A 24,152-nucleotide genomic window follows, 5' to 3' on the forward strand; every position below is an offset into this window, starting at 1 on the left:
CGATTAGGGGTTGGACATCAGCAGCCTTTATAAATAGGAGAACTGATGAAACATCATTTATTTGACAAACTTGGCACAAGCTGAACCAAACGGACAACTCTTCAAATATGAATGAGGTAGGCCTACTGTTGTTTCCATTTTGATTTTTTACTTTTGTGTTATTTTTGTTAGCATCTGATTAAATAAAAGTATGTTTTAGGTTATAGAGGAAATCTAACAATTTGTATAGAGGACTATTTTGATACCAGTGAAATAAAAAGGTTCTGATTTATACAGATTAAAAAAAAGTATTCATGCTCATACTTCATTCACCATCCCTGTATGTATAATTAGCATTTGTTTTTTTGCATTTTATTGGTTCATTTCCTGCTTTGGGGTTAGGCTTTATTCTTTGTGAGACAGCCGCAATATCCACCACAGAGAGGCTGCAGGAACTCAGTTCAGGGGAGGCCCTAGTTTGATAAACAGTTGGTATAAGCACAATCAAATTCAGGCCTAACTTCAGAGTTATGCCTGATGTTGATTATCTTGAGAAATGTATGGAGTATTATCCTTCTTCACTCTTTCACTCCTGCACCTGCTTGTTAGCCAGGCTGGTATATTGTGGAGAAAATGTGTTTCATCCATGACCCTGAATCATAAACCACTGTACACTAGAAAAGCTTTTAGCAACACATCTTGTAAGCCTTAACTTTACTTATGTCCAAAGTCCAGAGGCCCATGTAGGCAGCAGTTGCCTTTTATTTCTTTTTTATATTATACTGCAGTTTGACTCAGCAAAAGTAAACTGGTTAGTTAGGCTGAATAAGACCGGACACCCCCCTTAAATCTAGGATTGGGTTGGTGTAGTAAAGACCTTAGGTTTTCAAGATCCATAAACCTGGTTTGTTAAAAGTCAGTTTTGTTTCACACATTTTTCTGATAAATTAAATATTGTTAGAAAACATTGACATAGCTCTCTTGTAGTGTCAGTTTCTGAAATAAAAGATCAATATGCCAATGCATCTGTAATTTGGGACATGACAGTACTTGTCTGAGCCACACCCTTAGTTTTGAAATGGACAAACAGGTAAGTAAACACATTTTTTTTTTATTTAGCCTTTATTTATACAGGTTTAAAATCTCATTGAGACACAAGGTCTCATTTCCAAGAGAGACCTGTAAACATGAGTAAACTGTCTATAAATACGATACATAAATAAAAGTGTATGTATTTGTATTGTGTAAAAGGATCAGGGTACGCATAAATATGCGAGAGAAGGTACAGTTGAAAAAACAAATTATTTAATTTCTTTGTTACAAAAAGTGTTGGCAGCTTATTCCTTAAAACAGAAGCCTCAGATTGCTGCTCAGTTTGGTTGGCGAGCAGCAACCAGATTCATTTTTTAAAATATATATATTTAAGAAGTACAATATATGACAAGGGGCCATTATACTTTTAGAATTTGTTTAGTTTTTTACTTTTATGTTATTTATACAGTTGGCCCCCGGTCCGTAGTTTGGACATCCCTGGTCTAGAGACTGCCTTCATCTCCTAACTTTAAAATGATACAAATTAAATAAATACATTAAAAAACGTTTGGGTGATCATGTATTGCTAGCCAGTCCATATTTGAGTGCAGGGGAGATACAAAAAATTGCTCTACTTAAAAAAGGGGAGCTTAGGTAAAGTGGCTCATCTAAACACCCCTTTGGTTTTAAAAAAATTGGACAGTCCAATCATCCACCCCACTGTAATGTTTCCATGTTGTGATTGGACATGAAAGACTCAACTTGCTGGACGTTAACAGGGTTTATTAACCAGTGCTGGCTCACACACGTTATACATGCTTACTGTGCACTTCATCACTGCTAGTGTATCTATATGCTGTGTAGACAGCAGGGGGCACAGTTATACTGAGCACAATACATTCACATGAATATCACATTGCCCTTTTTTTTTAATAGCTTTAAACATTTGGCTGTTATACTGCATTTAACATAAGTTATCTGGAACTAGTGCAATTCTGCTGTAACAGTATCTTTAAGACTTTTGCATTCACATTTTAGCTTTGAACACATCATCTTTGCATTTTAATCTCTGCATCCATGCTGGTAAACTCATAGTTCTTAGCTAACATCCTCAACCTTGTGTGATAACTGTCCAAAGTTTCACCTGGATCTTGCTTAGCTTTTCTGAAGATGTACACTTGATATTGGACGTTTTTCTTGGGTGAGAAGTATGTAGATAGCTTCTGCTTAGCGTCTGCATATTTGTCATCTTCTCCTGCTAGTGTGTCGTAGATATCATGCACACGTTCTCCCGCGGACCGATGTGTCACTACCCGATCTGTCCCCCTGCCCGATCTGTACTGCGCATGTGCGAGATGGTCCGCCATATTGGACAACTACATACGGCAACTCTACTAGGACACTTGACACAGTGGCTTTTGGCAAAGCAGAAAAAGAACCGAGAGAGATTATTGTTATTACAACGTGACTTCACTATTATTTAACAACTCTTTTTATTGGGTTCTTTTATTTGGGGTTAAATACATTGTCAGAATAAGTGAGACATGGATTTAACTTATGTTAACAGAAGTTAAATCCATGTGTCACTTATTCTAACAATGTACTTAACCCCAAATAAAAGAACCCAATAAAAAGAGTAGTTAAATAATAGTGAAGTCACGTTGTAATAACAAGAACTCATCTCTATCAGTTATGTTTCTGCTTTGCCAAAAGCCACTGTGTCAAGTGTCCTATTAGTGTTGCCGTATGTAGTTGTCCAATATGGCGGACCATCTCGCACATGCGCAGTACAGATCGGGCAGGTGGACCGATCGGGTAGTGACACGATGGGGTAGTTTTTTTTTTTTTTTTTTCTTTTTTATAAATGTTTTATTGAACATTTTTTTAAACATACAAAACTCGGTGAGGATATCATCAACTTATCAACATAAGTTCAAGACATTCATTCACAATAAGACAAAAAAACATAAATAATACATCCAATAAGAGCCAGGGGGAAAGAAAAAAGCATAAAGGCACAAAAACATTTAAGAGGCATTAAGCTTACTTAAAATAATAACCATTTGGAAATGTCATTGCAAATCTTTATAGACAGGTTACAAGATTGTATTTTTCTAAGGGACAGAAAAAACCCATTATGAAAGCTCCGTTGTAAGAAAATAGCTCACTACTGCCCCCTAACTAACGAAGCGGAACACATTACACACAAAACTCTCCAAAACTACAAAATAACACCACATATCAATCAACGTATAAAATAAAGTAATAACAAACCTAGTGCCCTTCTCAGCCAGGTGCTAAATACCCAATGTAACTAATTATTATATGTTAAGTTCTCCGTCATCTATCAGTCATTTTCATATTCATGTGTGACAAGTGTTTACACTGCTCCGTTGACCATTAACTTCCGGTAAAAGTCCCTTCAAAATAAGAGTCCCGATTTTATTACTACCAAAAAAAAAGTGCAAAACGAGAACTTTATTTAAAATATTGGCATAGAAAGATAATCAGTTCTATAAAAAGTTAACACATTTAAAATATAGTTAGTCATATTAACTGCTCCTAGTACTAGACTCCTGGTACTAGGATGGGTTAAAAGCAGAGAACACATTTCACTGTGTGTGCTGTGTGACCATTAAAGAGGGTTTCATCCCTCCCAATTCTATTCTATAAAGGTAATTTACAAGTTTGGTTAACATTTAACACATTTAACACCTTATACATTTGACAAGATTGCGTGCACTCAATCTAGCAAAATAAAGTTTGTTCTAAAAGGTGTCTGTGTTAATTTGTGATTTAAAAAAAATAACAAAACCTTCACACCTACTTTTGCTTGTGTTTTGTTACCATAACTGTTTAAAAAATAACTAAGGTGCACTAAAACAAGACACTAACAGTCTACCAATGACATTGAAACCCCTAGAAGTACCTGTATGAAGCATGAAACAAAAGCAATGTGTCATTATGTATCTGCTGATTGGTGTGCAATGGGTTTGAGGTCAACACAACTCAACGGAGGAGAGATTGTACTATAGAAAACTAACATATGTGCAAAGGAGCTTGTGACATTTCTAATATGTGTGCCAGCAGGTGTGGTCATCACATTATGAATAAAATGGGATTTTTTTTCCTGCAAGCTAATGCAATTAATTTTTTTAATCTCTTGCAGCATCTTTGCCAGGAGGGATGAGTTTGAATACTAAGAAAAAAAGTCGGTGAGTTTCAACTGTCTCTTAACCCGAAGCTCAGGGAGTGCCCTGATTTGTTTTTTGGAGTGCTTTTTTATTTATTTATTTAAAAGGGACAGTGCACATTAATTAACATTTCTGTAAATGTGCCAGAGTTAGCCAAGAGGCTATTTTTCATCTGTAGTCCCTGGACAGATTTAGTAACTCACCCTAAAGACACATTTCATACATGTTAGTGTTTTGAAGTGTATGGGAAAAAAAGATCACCTTATATTCAATTGTACATTATTGTTCTCACTTTTTAAACTTCCTAAGCACCATCATGTTGTTATTCAAAGTGCTGTGTGATGGTGTAGATCTTATTTGCGTGACTGATTATACACAACACATGTATACATGACATACATTAATTTAACACATGCTACACAATTCAAAATTCCTCTCCATACCAGTCATGTTTAAGTGGCATGTTATCAATTCATTGTGTATTAGAGGGCAAAGTCACAAATAATATACTTAATATTATGGGTCGCAATACATTTTCTTGGCAACATATATATCATAATCATCTTACTTCAAGTAAACACTTCGACCCTATGGCTAAAGATTAGTCAAAAGTACCTGCTGGTTGAACTTGTTTCAAATTCCAGCTCTTCATACCTTGTTTAAAGAAGACTCACCCTGCAGGGATTTTAACTTTTGTTCATCACTCTTTTATCCTCATGTTTGGTTCAGAACGTCCTTCGGGGCAACAGCACCGCCCTTCATTGACTACCTACAAGATATTCTACGACGATATCCAGATGGTGGACAAATTTTGAAGGTGGGTTAAATCCTCTAATTTGACCCAACACTATGTACTAATAAGAATGATAAAAGGGTATTATACCACCCTATCAGGTACAATACAACCACCAGACAGGTGAGGGAATGCCGAATTAAGTGCAGTTTGTACGCACCTACACAGTGATTTAGTGATCTTAGCTCAGGATGTGTCCCAGCTGCCTTCAAACATGCCGTGGTTAAGCCACTACTTAAAAAGAAAAATCTCGACCACTCCATTCTCGCAAATTTTAGGCCCATCTCCCAGCTACCTTTTTTATCAAAAGCCCTGGAGCGAGTAGTCTACGCCCAGCTGCAGTCTTTTTTAACCATCCATGGAATCCATGAAAAGTTTCAGTCTGGCTTCAAACCCATGCACAGCACTGAAACAGCCCTTTTAAGAGTTTTTAATGATCTGCTCCTAGCTGCCGACTCAGGTAGCCCAGCTGTCTTGGTGCTGTTAGACCTGACAGCTGCCTTTGACACTGTGGACCATAGCATCCTGCTGTCACGGCTTGAACAGTCCGCTGGCATCACAGGCTCTGCCCTTGCATGGTTCAGGTCCTACCTGATAGACCGTAGCTTCTCGGTACAGCTAGGTGCCTTCTCCTCTGCCAAAGCCCCTCTTACCTGTGGGGTTCCCCAAGGCTCGATTCTGGGCCCCATCCTTTTTCTACTGTACATACTGCCCCTAGGTTCAATTCTCACAAAACATAATATTCCCTTCCACTGCTATGCCGACGATGTACAGATCTATCTGCCTCTCAAAGCAAATGTCAAACACTCACTACAGCAGTTGATGGACTGCTTAACAGAGATAAAATCCTGGCTGAGCAAAAACTTTCTCAACCTCAACGACAGCAAGACTGAGGTCATCTTTTTTGGACCCCAACCTCCTGCCTCTCCGGTTGATATTCTGGGCTCTCTCAAAAAAAACATCCTCCCCTCGGTCATGAACCTTGGAGTGACCTTCACTAGCACTTTTAAATTTCACAAGCAGGTCAGCACCGTAGTCAAATCCTGCTTTTTTTAAATAAGACTATTGGCCAAAACCAAGTCGTATTTATTTTTTAATGACTTAGAAAGGGTTATTAACGCCTTTGTAACCTCGAGACTGGACTATTGCAACGCTCTGTATGTGGGTATGGACCAGGCCTCAATTAAACGCCTGCAGCTAGTCCAAAACACAGCTGCACGTTTGCTGACTGGCCACAAAAAGCGTGACCACATCACCCCAATTCTGGCTTCCAGTTCGGTTCAGAATTGATTTTAAAATCCTTTTATTTGTTTTTAAAGCACTAAATGGGCTGGCTCCGGCCTATATAGCTGAACTCCTCCAGCGCTACACCCCAGCCAGAGCTTTAAGGTCTGCTGACCAGCTGCTGCTGGTAGTGCCCAAGACCAGGCTTAAAACCCGAGGGCACCGAGCCTTCGCAGCAGCTGGCCCCAGGCTCTGGAACACTCTGCCCCTCCATGTGAGGTCGGCCCAGACCCTAGGGGTTTTTAAATCTACACTAAAAACACACTTCTTCTCTCTGGCCTTCTAGTTAGAGCGGAGCACGACTCCTGACTTTTCCTTGTGTTTTTTTATTTTTATTTTATTTTTGTATATATATCTGTTGTAATTTATTGTCTTTTATTGTGATTGTAGTAATGTGTTTTTATTACATGTACAGCACTTTGGCTCAACCAAAAATCGCTTTTAAATGTGCTTTATAAATAAAAATTGATTTGATTTGATTTGATTTAGTGAGAGGAGGTCCATTAGGCAACTTAAGTGAAACGCATGTAAAGGTGGAATAATGGTGTGCAGGGGCGTTAACTTTGCTCTTGTGTAGCCCCGATTTGGAGCTTGTCATGCTCTGTTAATGGTAATTGATTTGAATGTATTTGTCAACAGGAGCTGATTCAGAATGCAGATGATGCTAAAGCCACGGAAGTGGTTTTCATACACGATGACAGAAGCTATGGGACTGAGAGCCTGTGGACTGATGAATTGGGAAAATACCAAGGTATGTGGGATGGGGAGGTTGTGGCGCAGTGAGATAGTGCGCCGATCTTTGGCTCAGGGGAGAGCTGGATCCAGTCCCACTGTAGTGTTATGTTAATGTAATAATGTTCATAAAATAGCCATGCTTTATAGTGGTTATCAACATCAGTTTTTATACATTTAAAGGATAAAGGAGAGGTAGCTTGATGACATAGTGTTGAGGCTTCTAATGAAAAGGTGTAATACTCAAATGTCAGTCCTGCTCAACTCCCCCTTTGGAGTCTTTAAGTTATGCTTGTTTTCATGTGGGTTTCCTCCCATAGTCCAGTGTGGTTTACCAAAGAGGATGTGTGTTAAGTATTACCACTCAATTCCTCTTTTTTGTCAATACCAGGCTTCTCACCCTTCGAGCGACCCTTAAGTACATGATCACTTGATAAGATGGCATTAGGGTCTAAAATGCTATGTCGTTTATTTTCATCAGTTAACCCTTTGGAGTCCTGGGCTAATTTGGCCGTTTTCGCATACTTTTGATTTGTCTTACTAAACCCCATTAAGAAATGTTTGAAATGTCAATGTTTGGTACCTTTTTGTTAAGGACAACCTCACCTATATAACCCGATAGTTATTTTTTTCATTTTGAGATACTATATGAACATTTTGGACCCAAAATCACAAAAAAGAAAACGTAAAAACGGATTTTGAAAATGATATTATTTTTTATATAGGTAACACAAACATGCACAACTAAAACAATTTGAAAGCTGGAAATATATACATGGGATGTCACTGATAATGTGAAAGTTTGATTGAGGTAGCATGAACCTATATACACATTTTATGAACAAATAACAGGTGTATCTATAGGCGTTTTTTCCTAATTTCTCAAGTTCTGTCAACAGTGACACAGTAGGCACAACAAAACATTTAAAAGCTTAAATACTGTACATGTGATTTCATTCTGATAAGGCAAAAGTGTTATTATAAATATAATACAAATATATATATATACACATTATGTACAAAAATCAGGTTTTTCTGTCTTTATCTGTGCCACGCTTCAAAGCAGTTTCTGTCAACTACGACACAGAGGGCAACATCACAGGCTCCTCCTCCATGTCAAAAAACAAGCTTATAGCTTGACTCACATTCAGAGTTCTCTTCATCATAGTTGAATCTTCAAAACTCTAAATCTATCTAACTATATCTAAATTCTCAATGTTTGTCTGTCACAAATGAAATACGGCGAAGATATTAAAATATGTGCTTCCATTTTTCATACTTTTGAAATATATTTGTATTAACTTTATATCATCGTATCTCCGTGTTTACTGGGTCTTTTTGCATGAAACAAAGACTGGCATATAGTTTCAAGCCAGTACTTTTGACGGAAACACACGGCAATGTTGTCCGGACTGTTGTTTTTATGCGGCACCGGCTTGAACAGGTCATGTGATCTGATCACGCCGGCGTGACGGTCGACTCCAAAGGGTTAAGGCAGTGTGGCTACACCGGTCCAATAAATAAGGCCACAAACATACTGATTTGAAGGTTTATTCTCTCCCTCTCGCTCTCTTTCTCCGAAGACAACGTGTAAACTATAAGAAATGAACAGTTGAAAGTTTACATTAAATCGTAACATCTAACACATTAGCAAAATCAAAGCACACACTAAATATTAACACACATATCAACAAAAGAGAAACATTTACCGTGTGCGCCTCTTGAACCCTGTAGATTATGCCAACGGCATGCGTTGCCATGGCAATGACTTCTGACCTGACTGTGGTCATGTGACTCACCGACCACATTCCAAATGTGAACCATTCTAAATGTTGCTATTCAGATAATACTCGACATTTTACAATTGTCTAATTACACTCAAATTTACAAAATCATAAATTGATAATAAATGCACACAAATGAACATCCAAATATAAACATTTCTCAGACCGTTACAGGCAGTTTCTGCATTTTATGTTACCTGTAACATATACAGTAAACAGTAGTCACCACATTAAACTAAACACCTCAACATTATTATATTACTGAAATCAATCAAAGGTTCTCAATTTGAAATTGAGAGCACTGTAAAAGCAGAAACATATGTTTACACTCAACCTTTCCTATATTTCTAGCCCATTTAATATATGCATGGATAGCATCCAAAACAAGCAATTATAGAGACCGAAGAAAATTAAAGAACATGCACAAATGCTCTGATCTAATGTTTAAAGCACTTTTCATAAAATCGAATTTTTTTTTTTTTTTCTTCAAAGGTCCTGCTCTCTATGCATACAACAATGCAGCCTTCACTGATGAGGACTGGGAGGGAATTCAGATGGCAGGGAGGAGTGTCAAGCGCAATGACCCAAACAAAGTTGGGAGGTTTGGAATCGGCTTCAACTCTGTTTACCACATAACAGGTAAAACTACATACAGATACAGATGTGAACCCGATTGTCTCAGTTTAAGTTTGAGTTCTTAGAGAAAATGCAGAGTTACTTAATATGACAATGTTGATCCACTTTCTTCACAGATGTGCCCAGTATATTCAGTTCAGATCACCTCGGCATGATGGACCCCCAGGAAAAAATATTTGGACAAAGAAATAGTGGTTTTTTGTGGTCTTTGGATGATGCAGAACACCAGGAAGCTCTAATAGAGATGCATGACCAGTTCCAACCTTTTCGAGATATAGTTTCGCTTGTTGGCAGAAAAGAATGGTCAACAGTCATCAACGAGGATCAACACTTTGACGGGACAATTTTCAGGTTCCCTTTGCGCAAAGAGGCATCAGATATTTCAGATAATCTCTATGACTCTGAAAGGGTGGTTGAGCTTTTTGATAGCTTCATTGCGGATGCAGATTTAAGTCTCCTGTTCCTGAAAAATGTGACCTCTGTTTCCTTGATACATATCAACATCGATGACACAGTTAAAACCAGACTTGAAGTGAAATCCTCAATCTCCACAGATGTCGTTCTGGAGTCAGAAGACGATTCAATCATTGAGAGTTCAACAAGATTCAAAGTAATAACCCTCAACTCACAAGACCACAAAGAAACAAAATGGCTTTTAACAACATGTACCATGAAAGAAGGAAATGTAGAAAATCTTGATTCACTTGCGAAAAAGTTGAGCTTTTTCCCTCAAGTTGACTTGGCATTCCCTTGTGGTGAGAAGAGAGACAGTAGTGAGAGCAGATTGAGCTGCTTTCTCCCCCTACCAAACAATGAATCCAATAAGACCGGACTCCCAGTGTATATCAACGCGTGCTTTGGCCTCACAGACAACAGAAGAGAGATCAAGTGGCAAGAGGAAGACCAGCAACATGACGAACATGCTGTGTGGAATGAATTGCTGATGAAGGAGGTGCTACCACAGGCATACATCATGATCATTCAAGATGCTATCAACCTTGCACAACAAGATCATCTGCCTGTCTCTTCAGTGTACGATCTGTGGCCAGATATTGCCCAGATAAAGCACAAACGCAAATGGTATGCCGTTGCTCTGGATGTTCTTGATCACTTATTCAGGCAGAATGTGGCTGTCCTCTCTCTTGCCAAAGATGAAAGAGAGTTTATCACTCCATCAGAAGCTGTGTTCCCCTGTAATGGTCCAACAAGCAGTGACATATTGGCTGCAATTAAAAGGACTTTGGTTTCCTGTGGAGAAAATCTTGTCACCTTACCAGGTAGTGTTGCAAGCGCTATAAATGAGGCCTATCCACACCGAGATACCCTAAAACACGTGACTCCAGCTTTCATAAGGGGCTCGCTCCGCAGGATTGACGTGCACACTATCTCTAAACATGACAAACTCTGCCTTTTGGAGTTCATTTTAAGTGATGAAAAATACAGAGAACTGGAAGGTCTTCAGCTGCTTCCGCTCAACGATGGCTCCTTCAGATCGTTCACAGACAAAGAGGAGGACACTGCTTTGATTGACAGCAATACATTTCCAAGGTAGGTTTATTTTCTTTTTAGATGTTTTTTATTTTTTATTTACTACTACATCTATACTAAGTTTAAATGTTGCCCAAATCCAATCTTAGAATAAGTACAGATTGGTAAAAACAATACAATTGTATTTATTGGAAAATATATTTAATGCATCTCAACTTAAATGATATACAAATGTCTTTGTTTTTGTTACATGCCGATTCAACAAATGTATCCTTTGTCCAGAGTCTTGCTACCATTCTGCAAACACCTCTTCATCCCCAATGATCTCCGTCCAGCCTGCAGTGCCCACCTGAAAGAACTGGCCAGAGAAAGTAAGAGAAATCATTTTATAGTATAGCGATTTAAAAATGCATAACATCTGTCATATGTATGTATTCACTCACTAATGAATGTATTTAAACAAATGTTCCAGATATTTTCAAGGTCATCAACATTGACGCAAAACGGGTGGCTGAATATACAAAGAGGTTTTTGCCACAGGACTGGAAGCAGATGAGCAAGGGGCATGTTACCTGGGATGTCAGCAGCAATCAACATCCACCTTTAGAGTGGCTCCAAGAGTTCTGGACATTTCTCAACACTCACTTCAAAGAGTTAAGTCATTTCATTGGATTGCCATTGATACCAGTCAGTCCCCTGTCAGTCAGTCAGCCAGTATCACTAGCTATACTAGAGCAGAAGACAACCTTAATTTTTCAGAAAAGGAAGCAGATGATCTTGCCAGAAAAAATAACTGAGTTGGTGAACAAACTTGGTGGCACAGCGGTAAGAGAAAACGACTGGCTCAAACACGAAGACCTTGACTCATATGTGCTATGCCCATCTCCAAGGAGTGTCATGAAAGTATTGGTGAACCTAGATTCTCAGAATCTCATCAGAGATCTCAAAACTGCCTCTCACGGAGCACGAGAAGAACTGAAAGATTATCTCTCTCGTCTTGATTGTCTCTCAGACACTGAGAAAGATTTACTCTCAAAGTTGCCTCTGTTTCAAACCATGAATGGATCATGTGCTGCAGCTCAATCAAAACAGGCTGTGCTTCTGATGTCTGGTCTAAAGGTACCAACAGATTTCCCTATGCCTGATTCAGTTGTGCGGTGTGCAACTGAGGCTGATCGCAGTCTGTTACAGCTGCTCGAAGTTAAACTTTTGGACACTGCTGAAGCAGCTCATCTCCTTATTGACTGTATTGAGAGCAGGGCTTGCAGAAGAGAAGACACTGAGAAAATCATGACTTGGATTTTACAGAATGGAGCTATCCTTTTCTCTCAAAATGAGACCTTGAAACACAGATGTAAGGATTTGAGCTTCATTGAAGTGAATGGAGAACTGAAAAAACCCTCAGCCTTTTTTGATCCAAGAATTAAAACCTTTAAAATGATCTTTGAGTCAGATTTCTTCCCTCCACCTCTATACACTGGCACATCGCAGATGCTTCAAAGCCTAACGGATCTTGGCTTACTAAACAAAGAAGTAGATGTGTCACCGGAGCACTTCTTGCATGCTGCCACACTGATTGACAAAGCGCATGTTGACTCTCAAACTGAGGCTCTTAATAGAGCTCAGGTGCTCTTGAAGATGTTGGATACTAATGATCTGTTTAAGTTTTCTCCTGAGCAGCCTCATCGCATCAACATGCTGAAATGGATCCCATGTACTAAGCCTGGTAATGATAAAACGTACGGCAATGACACATCTCAGAGAAGTTGTTTCTTCTGCCCTGATGAAACAAGACATTCTGATTATGAGGACATTGTTGAGCATGTAATGCCTCTGGGTACTTTCAGTGACAGAGTTAGCAGCCAACTTGGTCTCAAACGCCTACCCCCACCTGAAAAAGTGATAGAGAATTTGTCTGCTCTGACATCAAAAGCACAGAAAATGACTGATCCTAACACAAATGTGGATTTTAAAAGAAAGCTGCATAGCATTTACAAACACATGCAAGACCACATAAATGAATTTTCAAGGAAGATGAAAAAGGATACACACTGGCTGTGGAGCGACGACCAGTTTGTATCACCACAGGATCTGGTTCTAGACTACCCACGAAATCTTGATCTGAGTTCTTATATTAGGAAGGTTCCAAATGAATTTTTGCCATACAAGAAGTTGCTTCAGGAGTTTGGACTAAAAACATTGCTTTCAGATCAAGAAATTGTTGACATTCTCCATTCTATCCAGAAAACCATTGAAGAAACCCAACAGCCTTTTGCAAGTTCCTCTGAGGTAAAAGTGTCAATAGAGATTCTTAAGTGGCTGTGGAAAGAGAAGAAGACTGTTCAGGATGACATCCCAGTGCCAGTTCTCATTCAGGGTGAACAACATACCCTTAAACCACTGTCAACAGCAGTCTTCTGTGATGTGAGCAAAAATGGGTTGAATGAGATCAAGTACAGCCAGGAGGAAGTTCATGTTGTACATGAAGATATCACAAAAGCAGCTGCTGAATGGTTTAACATCCGATTTCTTAGTACCTACATTCTCGATCCAGAGTTAGTGGGAATAGAACAGTTTGGACAATCTGAACCGATAACGACGAGGATTAAGAACATCCTTAAGGAGTATGATGAAGAAAGAGACATCTTCAAAGAGATCATTCAAAATGCAGAGGATGCTGGGGCAGAAGCCTGCAAGTTCTTGGTGGATTTACGAGTGCACAAAGACTCCCCTGAAAGTCTCATTGACCCTGGCATGGCCCTTTGTCAGGGACCTTGCCTTTGGGCATTTAATAATGAGCAATTCACAGCTGAGGATTGGAAGAATATTGTCAGAGTTGGCTCTGCCTCAAAAGAAAACAAAGTGGAAAAAATTGGAAAGTTTGGACTTGGATTTAATACTGTGTATCATGTAACAGATGTTCCTTCTATCCTGAGTGGCAACAGTCTTCTCATACTTGATCCAAATGTAACCCACCTCACGAAACACATCAAACATAAAACAAATCCTGGACTCAAGCTGGATCTCTCAAAGCAACATCTTTTCCATTGCTTTCCTGGTCAGTTTGGACCATATGAACGCATTTTTGATTGCAATTTCAGAAGTCCCTGTGAACCATATCCAGGTACTCTGATCAAACTACCTTTTCGAACTGAAGAAGAGGCTATCATGTCAGAAATAAGTGAAAAAGTGTTTAACAAACAACAAATCATCACTTTTCAACAGCACTTTACAAACAATTCACAAACGCACCTGCTGTTTTTGAAGAACATCAATATGTTATCTTTACAAAGTATCTCAAACAATGCATCAACCCCGCCAAGAGATAACGAAATAGAAACAGTCTTCAATGTCTCCAAAACCACTGAGAGTACAATGAGGATTCCTGATGAATCAAGCGTGTCCAAGCAGCAGCAAGCTGAGAAAGCATTAATGAAACTTGATAGGAAATGCAAAGAGGTCATTGACTGCTGCACAGCCAACATTGTCCAAATAACTAGTCAGCAATCTGGTGAAACTGAAGTCCAGTCCTGGCTCCTTTACAACTGCTTTGGGACACATAAGTCCTTGCAAATGGCCCTTCAAGAAAACAAGCAAGCCAAGTTCTCTTTGCCCATCGGGGGGATTGCTGTGCCTTTGCAAAAGAATCCAGGAACTGGGAAGCTGGCCCCACTACAAACAGATCTTGTAGGACAGGCATTTTGCTTCCTTCCTCTGTCCATTCACACTGGTCTTCCAGTCAATGTAAATGGAACATTTGCTGTGACAAGCAACCGCAAAGGTCTGTGGGAGAGTGGTGTGAAACATGAGTGGAACAAAGCCCTTCTTGAGGATCCTGTAGTGACAGCATATATTTCTGCACTTTCGGCACTAAAGAAAATGTCTGAAAACAAGCAACTGGAAACATATTGTTATCATACCTTTTGGCCTGACAGAGAGAAAGTGAAAGACACTTTTGAGCCCTTGGTTGATGCATTGTACTCCGCCATAGCTCAGCCTTTCATTGGCCCAGAGCTCTTTAGTGATGGAGAACATTGGTGCTCAATGAACAGTGCCATATTTCTACACAAGAGTATCGAAGAGGATAAAGACATCAGTGAACTTGCAGTGCAAGTGTGCAAGACACATGTCAAAGCACCCAACCATGTTGTTTCTCTTCCCCTGTGGTTGAGAAATAGCTTCAAACGGTCTGGCCTAGAGAAGGCCTTGCAGAATAGAACATGGAACTGGGACACCTTTTACCAAGAGGCTGTGTTCAACAACCTTGACACCATGGACCCTAAGAGTAGAGATACTCTTGTGCTGCATGCGATCGACCTTAATATCAAAGAACTTGACAAACTTCTGGTCTGCTATCCATGCATCCCCACAATAGGCGGACAGCTCCAGCACATCAGGAAACTTGTGAATCCATCAGGCAAAGTGGCCTGTCTCTTTGAACCAGAAGAAGGACGCTTACTCGGTGGTACCAAAAATGACTTTTGCTCCCCCAAAAGGATTAAACGCTTGTTGGAACTTGGAATGACAAATGATCAGCTCCCATTGGAAGAAATCACAGAGAAAGCACGCACAATTCCCAGGACCTGGAGCTTTGACAAAAAGAAAGCATGTGGTCATTTAAATTGCCTGCTTGAACTTATGAAGAATCACATGAGTGATGAAGGCTCTCTCCACTGGGAAACACTGAGGATGACTGAATTTCTCCCAGCATTTTCCCCCGGTGATACAAAAATGGAAAGAAATGTCACATTTAGAAGGCCAACAGATATTTTTGGTGAAAAATGCTCCCCACTTGTTAACATGACACAACACGTGCTGGATCATACCAATCTGAAAATATACAACACTGATCCACTCCTGCACATTTTGGGAGTTCAAGTCAATCCAGGGCCTGACAAAGTGCTTCAACAACTGAAAGAAGCATGTGAGCAATCTCAATCTATTGATACATCCATGCTTCACAAAATAGCATATGAATGCTATAAGTTTCTTGATCAGTGGCTCAGTGATTTGGAGGATTCCACTTTCATTTCACAGTGGGCAAATTCATTCCCGTTCATTCTTGTTGGCAGTACATTTATAAATGTAAACTGTGTTGCGGTAAGTGAGCAATTTGAAGCAGAACCCTATCTCTATGTACTTCCAACTGCCTTTAAGGGTTTTGGGAGGCTCTGGGAAAATGTAGGAGTTGAAAAATCATTTACAACCAGTCAGCGTCTAACTGTGCTGCAGGAAATACACTCTCAACATGGCAACAAGACCCTGCCAAAGAAAGACCTTTTGATTTGTCTCACAATTCTCAGAGGAATATATGAGGCCAAAGATGAAACAAACAACTGTCTGATACCCAATGAACATAATGTTCTACAACCTGCAAGTGAGATGTTTTACAATGACAGCCCATGGATGGCAGTCGGTCCAGATGTGACATTATGTCACAAGGATATCCAACGTGCTATGGCTTGTCACTTTGGAATCAAAACAACAAGGCATCATACCCTGCAAAACTCTACAGTTGAGAACATTTCACCATTTGCTTTTCATTTTGAACAGCAGGAACAACTAACTGTTCGAATTAAAAACATAATTTCAGCCTATCCATCAAAGAAAGATATCCTTAAAGAGCTTATCCAAAATGCTGATGATGCAGAGGCAACCGAAATTCACTTTGTTTGGGACAAACGACAGCATGGCACAGAAAAAACATTTGGAGATAAATGGAACGAACTGCAGGGTCCAGCACTGTGTGTTTTCAACAACAAAGTGTTTTCTGATGATGACCTGGATGGCATTCAACAGCTGGGAGAAGGAGGAAAGCGCAACTCTCCAGGGAAGACAGGGAAATACGGAGTAGGATTCAACTCTGTTTACCATCTGACTGACTGCCCCTCCATCCTCACTGGAGATAAACTACTCTGCATTTCTGATCCCAATCAAAAATTCATTGATGGTCATTCAGACAAACCACCAGCTGGCACTGGCTATAAACTAGATGACACTTTTAAGAACATGTACATGGATGTCTACAAATCCTTTCTTCCAGACGAATTTCCCCTTAAAGATGGCACCATGTTCAGATTACCCTTAAGAATCGGTACCATGGCAAACAGCTCTAAAATATCACTGCAGGAAGTCACAGACCATGACATGAAGGAACTTTGCTCTGCAATCTCTGAAGATCCTGAAGGACTGATTCTGTTTCTGAAAAACATCTGCAAAATAGAGGTCCATGAAATCAATGAACATTCAGGGAAACTCAAAACAATCTTTATGGTTGAAAAACGCCTACCACAGGAAAGCAGAGAAAGTAAAGATGCTTTTGTTGAGCTTGAACAAAATGCGCTGCAATCTGACAAACCAATCACGCCAGACAAGGCTATATACAGTACACTCATTTCAACCTCTGATAAAAGACAAAGTCAATGGATCATTGCAGAACAGTTTGGGACATTCAAAAACAGTGGCAAAGGAGACCTAACACTTCCAAAAAAACTTCCTCAAGCAGCAATAGCGGCGCGTGTGAGCTCAAAGGTCTCTGTTAAAGCCCCACCTAGCAACATGTGTTTTATTGGACAAGCCTTTTGTTCACTTCCTTTGCCAGGAACAACTGGACTGCCAGTGCATGTCAACGCAAACTTTGAGGTAGATTCTGCCAGGAGAAGCCTTTGGAAAGAAGATGGGCAAAGTCTAAAATCTAACTGGAATGAATCTTTGAAACAGAATGTCATTGCTCCACTTTATGCTGATCTCCTTCAGTACATCTGCCACCACTTTGCAAAAAAGAATACCACTCGTGCAAGTCTTGAGTCATTCTACTTGTTTTTTTGGCCAACTGTGTCCAAACATGTTGGTCAGGATTGGCATGAAATGATACATGAGGTTTACAGATCAATCAAAGAAAAAGGTCTTGATGTGATTCCAGTTTTGAGGAGTTCAACACGCAAAGTTGCAGGCCGAGAATTGAAGACAACCTTTTTTCAGTGGTGTAATGTCAGAGAAAATGAAACAACTAAGGCACCTTATCTCACACACTCGGAAACAGACGGGATAATGCCAATTTTGGAAGATCTTGGAATGACATTGGTACCTTCTTTCCTGCAAAATGTTTGGAAAAGTTTCAGATCCGCAGGCATTGCCGTAAGAGATATGAATCCTTCAAGTGTGCAGACTTTCCTCAGAGAAATAACGGTCAATGACCCGACCAAAACAGACAAGGATTTACCCCTGCCCATAACTGCCACCTTGATCAGAGATGGAAAAAGATGTTCTGAGCTCTTGAGTTTCTGCTTAAAAGACTTTAAAAAGACAGCAAAAGACAACTCCATTACACTCAATGGACTTCCACTTCTTCTCACAAGTGATAACGTTTTGAGAGTGTTTGACTCCAAATCTCCTAAACTGATATCGAGTTATGAGAGTCTGTTCTTTGCCTACAAGGAACAATTTGCAGACTTTCAGACAAACGGAGAGAACATTGTTGCTCTACAAACTTTAAACCTTGTCAAAAGATTGACAGTTCCCTGTGCAGCAAAATATCTGAAGCCGTTAATTCAGCATGTTCTTCAGAGCTGTGAAGTTGATCCACAAAGTGGTCTTCATGTCCCAAATGAGAGAGTGTTGATGTGGTTGAAATCACTTTGGAATTTCTTAATGAGGGAAATTAAACCTGCAACATCTAATGGTGATGAAGAAAGCCTTACATTAAGTGATGTCAGGCAGCTCTTCAGCGACTGCTGCATTTTACCTGTTGTGTGTCCAAGGTTGAACAACAAACACTTCCTGAAAACAATGAAAGACATGCCGAGTGTGCTTAAGAGCACCTCTGGAGAGGACATATCAGGCATCCTTTTTAAACTTGGTTTTATGGCGCTTGAAAGTACATTCCTCTCTGAGATGCATGTACACCAACGTTTACTTCTTCACTCTGAACTTATGGATGTGAATGATAAAAGCTCTGTGTTGGAGCAGCTCTACAACATAAACCACTCTGAGTTTTCCAAGCTTTCAATTAAGGAGTTGAAAGAGCTTCAGTATGACCTGCAGTCTGGAGTATCCAAGTCCAAAGACAAACAAGAATATCAAAGAAAGCTAAAATCCTTGCCAATATTTGAAACAATACATGGTAAACGAGTAAGGATTGATGGACCTAAAGAGGTATTTATCCTCAACAGCACATATTCAAAGAGATTTCCGGATTTGTTCTCCCTATCTGACAGCAACAGCATTTTTCTCCAAAACAGTACTGCAAACATCAGTCTAGCAGAAACATTGAACATCCAAATAATGACTGATTTGGACTATTTCATGACGTTTATTCTGCCTGTTGTACACACACTCACTGAGATGCAAAAGCTTCACTGCCTCAAGCTGTTACTGACATCAGAATTCATGTATTGTAAGTGTAGGGACGCAATCATCTCCTCAATGAAGGCAGTGACATTGATTGCCAATTCTGTAGGCACATTGGAGAAGGCATCATACTTCTTTGATGAGAATGTTGAGCTGTACAAACAAATGTTGCCCCAAGAGAGGTTTGTACCTGAGAGATTTTGGACTGACTTGTGTGAAGGGCTTCTTCGAACAGACGGACCAAATAAGTTACTGAGAGACCTTGGAATGAAGCATGTTGTGTCAAAAGATGACATAATTAACTTTGCACACCAGTTAGAATCAGAAGCAAAAGGAAATGGTGACCTTAATGATTTGAAACCAAAATCATCCTTAGTATTCAAAGCAGCCTTGGATATAGTGATTGAGGACAAGCGTGAAGAGAAAATGTTTCTGGAGGAAATGGCTGACATCAAGTTCATTTTTCCTGTGAAAATTCAAAAAGAACTGCAAAACTATCACCAACCATTTGTGGCTGAGAGAACTGCTGTTAAAATCAGGGGGTCTTTGATGGACAGTGAAGCCAAGCATCAAGAACTGGTTTGGTCCTCAATGCCAATTATACATCTACCTTTTTATAAGTCAAAGAAAGTCCTGGAAAAGATGAATAAAGCTGGAGCTCATGAACAACCGCCGCCAAACTGTGTGACCAGTAACATGAGAAACATCTGTCAGTCGCCCTGTAAAGATCAAAAGTTGATCAAAACCCGTGCTAAGGTTTTTCGAAGTGCATATGAATACCTGCAAGTAAACACGTTTGAAGTCCAAACATTGGCTGGTCTTCCTGTGGTTTTGGTTGAAAAAGACAAAGAACTTGCAAAGCCTGATGATACTTCTTTTTCACTCCCGCACGAGCACGAGTTCAGACCGTATTTGTACAACATTTCTCCCAACGATGTCATGTTTTCAAAGTTCTTCAAGCAAATTGGTGTTAAGGACACACCTACAGCAGTGCAGTATTGTAATGTTCTGGCAGCAGTTTATGCTGATTCCTGCGAGAAACCCCATCTTAACCCAAACCAACAGAAAACTGTGAAACGTGCTGTTGAGCAGTTTTTCCTGTTAATCAAAACTAAAGGAAACCAGTCCCTTGTTGATGATTCAATGACTTTGTATCTTCCTGCAGTAGATGGTAAAGTACACCCATCATGCAAACTCTTCTACAATGATACAGTGTTTGAGAGCAAAAGGTTGGAAAAAGCGCTTGACAATAAGTTTCTGTTGCTTGAGAAACTAAGTGAGTGTCACTTAGGCAATGACGTGTATGAGCATCACCGGTTGCTGCAATTGCTGCCTCCGACCTTTAAGCCTAATATGCTGTCTCAATTCACTGAGGAGAAAGTAGTGGAATCAGACATGCAGCTTTGTGAGCTTGGTGCTGACTGTGAATTTAGTGGATTGTTTGACAGACATTTGTCCTCAGAAGCATTTATACATGGACTCATTTGTCTTATCAGAGACCAGTCCCAGGGGGAAATAACACAAGAAGATGCTACTGAGATGTGCAAGAAGACTTTTGGCAGCATTCAGATTGTCTGCTGCAATAGTCTAAAAACTGAGCTTTGGGTGAATCAACAGCCACTACACCAGACTGCCTCTCAAACCGTTGTTTTTGTCAAACAAAAGCAACAAGGTTGCATATTTTACTTGAAACACAACAACAACACGATTCATAAGGTGATAAGTGACGTCAATATGAGATTGACAAAGGAGATTAATGCTCTTTTAGGTAACATATTGGGATCGAATCACCTTCTGGTCCTCATAAACCTTCTCACGTGTGACAATATGCAAGATGTTCTGGAAACTCTTGCTAACAATGGGATCCTGGACAGTGCTGAAACTCAAAGCATTTTCCACAATCCACCAGCCCCTGGAACAGAAATCCCAGTGGAATGGCATGATTCATTAGACATGAACATCCTCAATAACTTTGAAGAGGGTGAATATGTTGGCTACAGCACCAACAACAAGTATATCTATGCAGTTATTGTTGAAGAACTGCCTGGGCAGTCGGGACCATATTCACACAGATACAAAATAGAAATTGGAGAAGATGAGCCCATTGAAGTCAGTTGTCTGGACCTGTATCAGTTTAAACGACAAAAGAAACCAGAACCTAAAGGAAGTTCTGCTGATACTTCTTGCATGGACCTGGTCCTACTAGAAGGAGCTGTGCCACATTCTTCCAAACCATCAACTACAAGTTCCTCTTCTACGAGATCCTCACCAGCCTCTCTTGAAGAAGCTAAAATGGAAATTGACAAATGTTTAAAAGAGATTTGGACTCTTCCTGAGGAGGAAAAGCATAAAGCCATCAAACGACTTTACCTTAGATGGCATCCTGACAAAAACCTTGACTGCATACCTCTTGCCACTGAGGCATTCAAATACCTGCAGAATCAAATTGCTGAGCTCAGCAAAGGGAAGGGCAAAGGCACAAATACAGGCTCATCTTATTCAAGCGGAAGATCAGACTTCAGGAACTTCTATGATGAATGGAATCAGGAGGCCAGGCATCACAGAAATGCTAGGGACGGATTCTCCAGAAGCAACCGTTCCTACAATTTTTGGGCACATAATGAAAATGTCCCAAGGCCAAACAAAGAAGAGGCCCAACGCTGGAGAAGACAAGCTCGCTGTGATCTCGACGCAGCCTACAAAGACGTTAGTGGGGCGAGCACAGAGTGGTGTCTGTTCAAAGTCCATCAAGCAGTGGAAAAGTCTCTCACAGCTGCAAAGTATAAGAGAGATGGTCAGCATCCCACCAGCAGCTCCATTTTATCCCTTGCAGCACAAGTTTCCCTCTACGACCTCAAACTGAGAGTTCTTCCTCAAATAGTGAGGAATCTGAAGGCGTTGGGAGTGGACGACAAAAAGACTCAGTATCCAAACTGCCATCCATTTCCCCATATTCCAAATGAGCAGTTCAAACCAGAGAATGAGTTGTTGGCACTGGAGAGCGCATCTGAGCTTCTGAGTTTAGTCGAGGAATATGTAAATTAGGGATTCAAGACAAACTGACACGTCATGTTGGTAGAGTCAATTTAGGTTTGTTCGACATGTAAAATGGCATTAGCCATATTCTTATATTAAAACATTACTCTGAAGAAAATAATAGTACCATTTGTTGAAAAGAACATATATCAGTCAAAATGCTGACATAACATGTGTGTGTAATGTAGGGACTTACTGAAGCGAATGAAAGGCCATTGTAATGGGAATGTAAATATGATATTTTGAGTATTGTTGAAGAGTTTTGACTACTCACTCAGGACCCATAGGCCCTCTATGATTTTGTTATGGAAATGAAACAAAGGAAGTTATATTTATGCAAAGTTATCGTTTATGACCACTCACTTGGGATCACTTTAAACTCTGTATTACTTTTTTATTTTTTATTATTGTTCTACAAATATACAACTACTCAAAGTGAGGACCAATTTATTGTCTGTATGACTTTTTATGAAAATATCAAGATTTTCTTTTAAATGTTGTAAAATGGTTAAAACTGTTTGAGGTCCAATATAATATCTGTTTGACTTTTCTTTTTACTATATTATCATTTATAAATATCCATTAGGTCCAATATAATCTCTGTTTTACTTTATATTATTACTTTATTTTAAATACTTTCTAAAAATGCAATTATAATTTTTTTTTGTTCAGTATTGTAATAAACATTTACAATTTCTAACTGTGACGACCAATATAATAATATATGTATGACTGTTATAAAAATATCAATATATTTTTTCGCATGTTGTTAACCTTTACACTGAGGACCAAAATGATCTCTGTATGACTTGTTCCTCACAGTTTTCTAAACACTGAGTTTCACTGAGTTATCAATAAGTCAAAGAAACAATGGCATAACCAGAAATATATTAATTATTGAATGTGATGTTCTGTTATCATTTATTACTACTTACTCAGGATCAATATAATCCCTGTACCACTTTTTTTGGAAAGTACAAATGCCACATTGAGTTTCTGAAGCCAATGAAAGGCCATTGTAATGGGAATGTAAATATGATATTTTGAGTATTGTTGAAGAGTTTTGACTACTCACTCAGGACCCATAGGCCCTCTATGATTTTGTTATGGAAATGAAACAAAGGAAGTTATATTTATGCAAAGTTATCGTTTATGACCACTCACTTGGGATCACTTTAAACTCTGTATTACTTTTTTATTTTTTTACAAATGTACAACTACTCAAAGTGAGGACCAATTTATTGTCTGTATGACTTTTTATGAAAATATCAAGATGTTCTTTGAAATGTTGTAAACGGTTAAAACTCACTGAGGTCCAATATAATATCTGTATGACTTTTCTTTTTACTATATTATCATTTATACCTATCCATTAGGTCCAATATATTCTCTGTTTTACTTATATTATTACTTTATTTTAAATACTTTCTAAAAATGCAAATATTTTTTTGTTCAGCATTGTTATAAACATTTACAATTTCTAACTGACAACCAATATAATATATGTATGACTGTTGTAAAAATATCAAGATATTTTTTTGCATTTTGTTAACCTTTACACTGAGGACCAAAATGATCTCTGTATGACTTGTTCCTCAGTTTTCTAAACACTGAGTTTCATTGAGTTATCAATAAGTCAAAGAAACAATGGCATAACCAGAAATATATTAATTATTGAGTTTGATGTTCTGTTATCATTTATTACTACTTAATCAGGATCAATATAATCCCTGTTCCACTTTTTTTGGAAAGTACAAATGCCACATTGGGTTTCTTCACCTTTTTTGTCTGAACTTTTTACATCGATTAAAAAATGAAAATAAAGCAATTCAATCAAGGATTAAA

The 24,152-nt window shown here is 39.1% G+C and overlaps 1 protein-coding gene across 1 annotated transcript; it reads left to right on the forward strand.

Moving 5' to 3' along the window:
• Positions 1-35: 35 nt before the first annotated feature.
• LOC117485571 (sacsin-like) lies at positions 36-24,152 on the forward strand. Its single transcript, XM_034134161.1, has 8 exons — positions 36-116; positions 4,181-4,226; positions 4,935-5,022; positions 6,922-7,033; positions 9,291-9,437; positions 9,551-10,982; positions 11,205-11,293; positions 11,395-24,152. The coding sequence occupies exons 2-8, from the start codon at positions 4,198-4,200 to the stop codon at positions 22,314-22,316; spliced, it is 12,819 nt and encodes a 4,272-aa protein (XP_033990052.1). The 5' UTR covers positions 36-116; positions 4,181-4,197; the 3' UTR covers positions 22,317-24,152.

The sequence above is a fragment of the Trematomus bernacchii genome, unplaced genomic scaffold (genome assembly GCF_902827165.1).
Source record: "Trematomus bernacchii unplaced genomic scaffold, fTreBer1.1, whole genome shotgun sequence".
NCBI lineage: Eukaryota > Metazoa > Chordata > Actinopteri > Perciformes > Nototheniidae > Trematomus > Trematomus bernacchii.

Coding starts and splice junctions, on each gene's coding strand:
- LOC117485571 (XM_034134161.1), top strand. CDS start 4,198: ATGAGTTTGAATACTAAGAAAAAAAGTCG. Junction 4,227..4,934: donor AATACTAAGAAAAAAAGTCG/GTGAGTTTCAAC, acceptor TGTTTGGTTCAG/AACGTCCTTCGGGGCAACAG. Junction 5,023..6,921: donor ATGGTGGACAAATTTTGAAG/GTGGGTTAAATC, acceptor ATTTGTCAACAG/GAGCTGATTCAGAATGCAGA.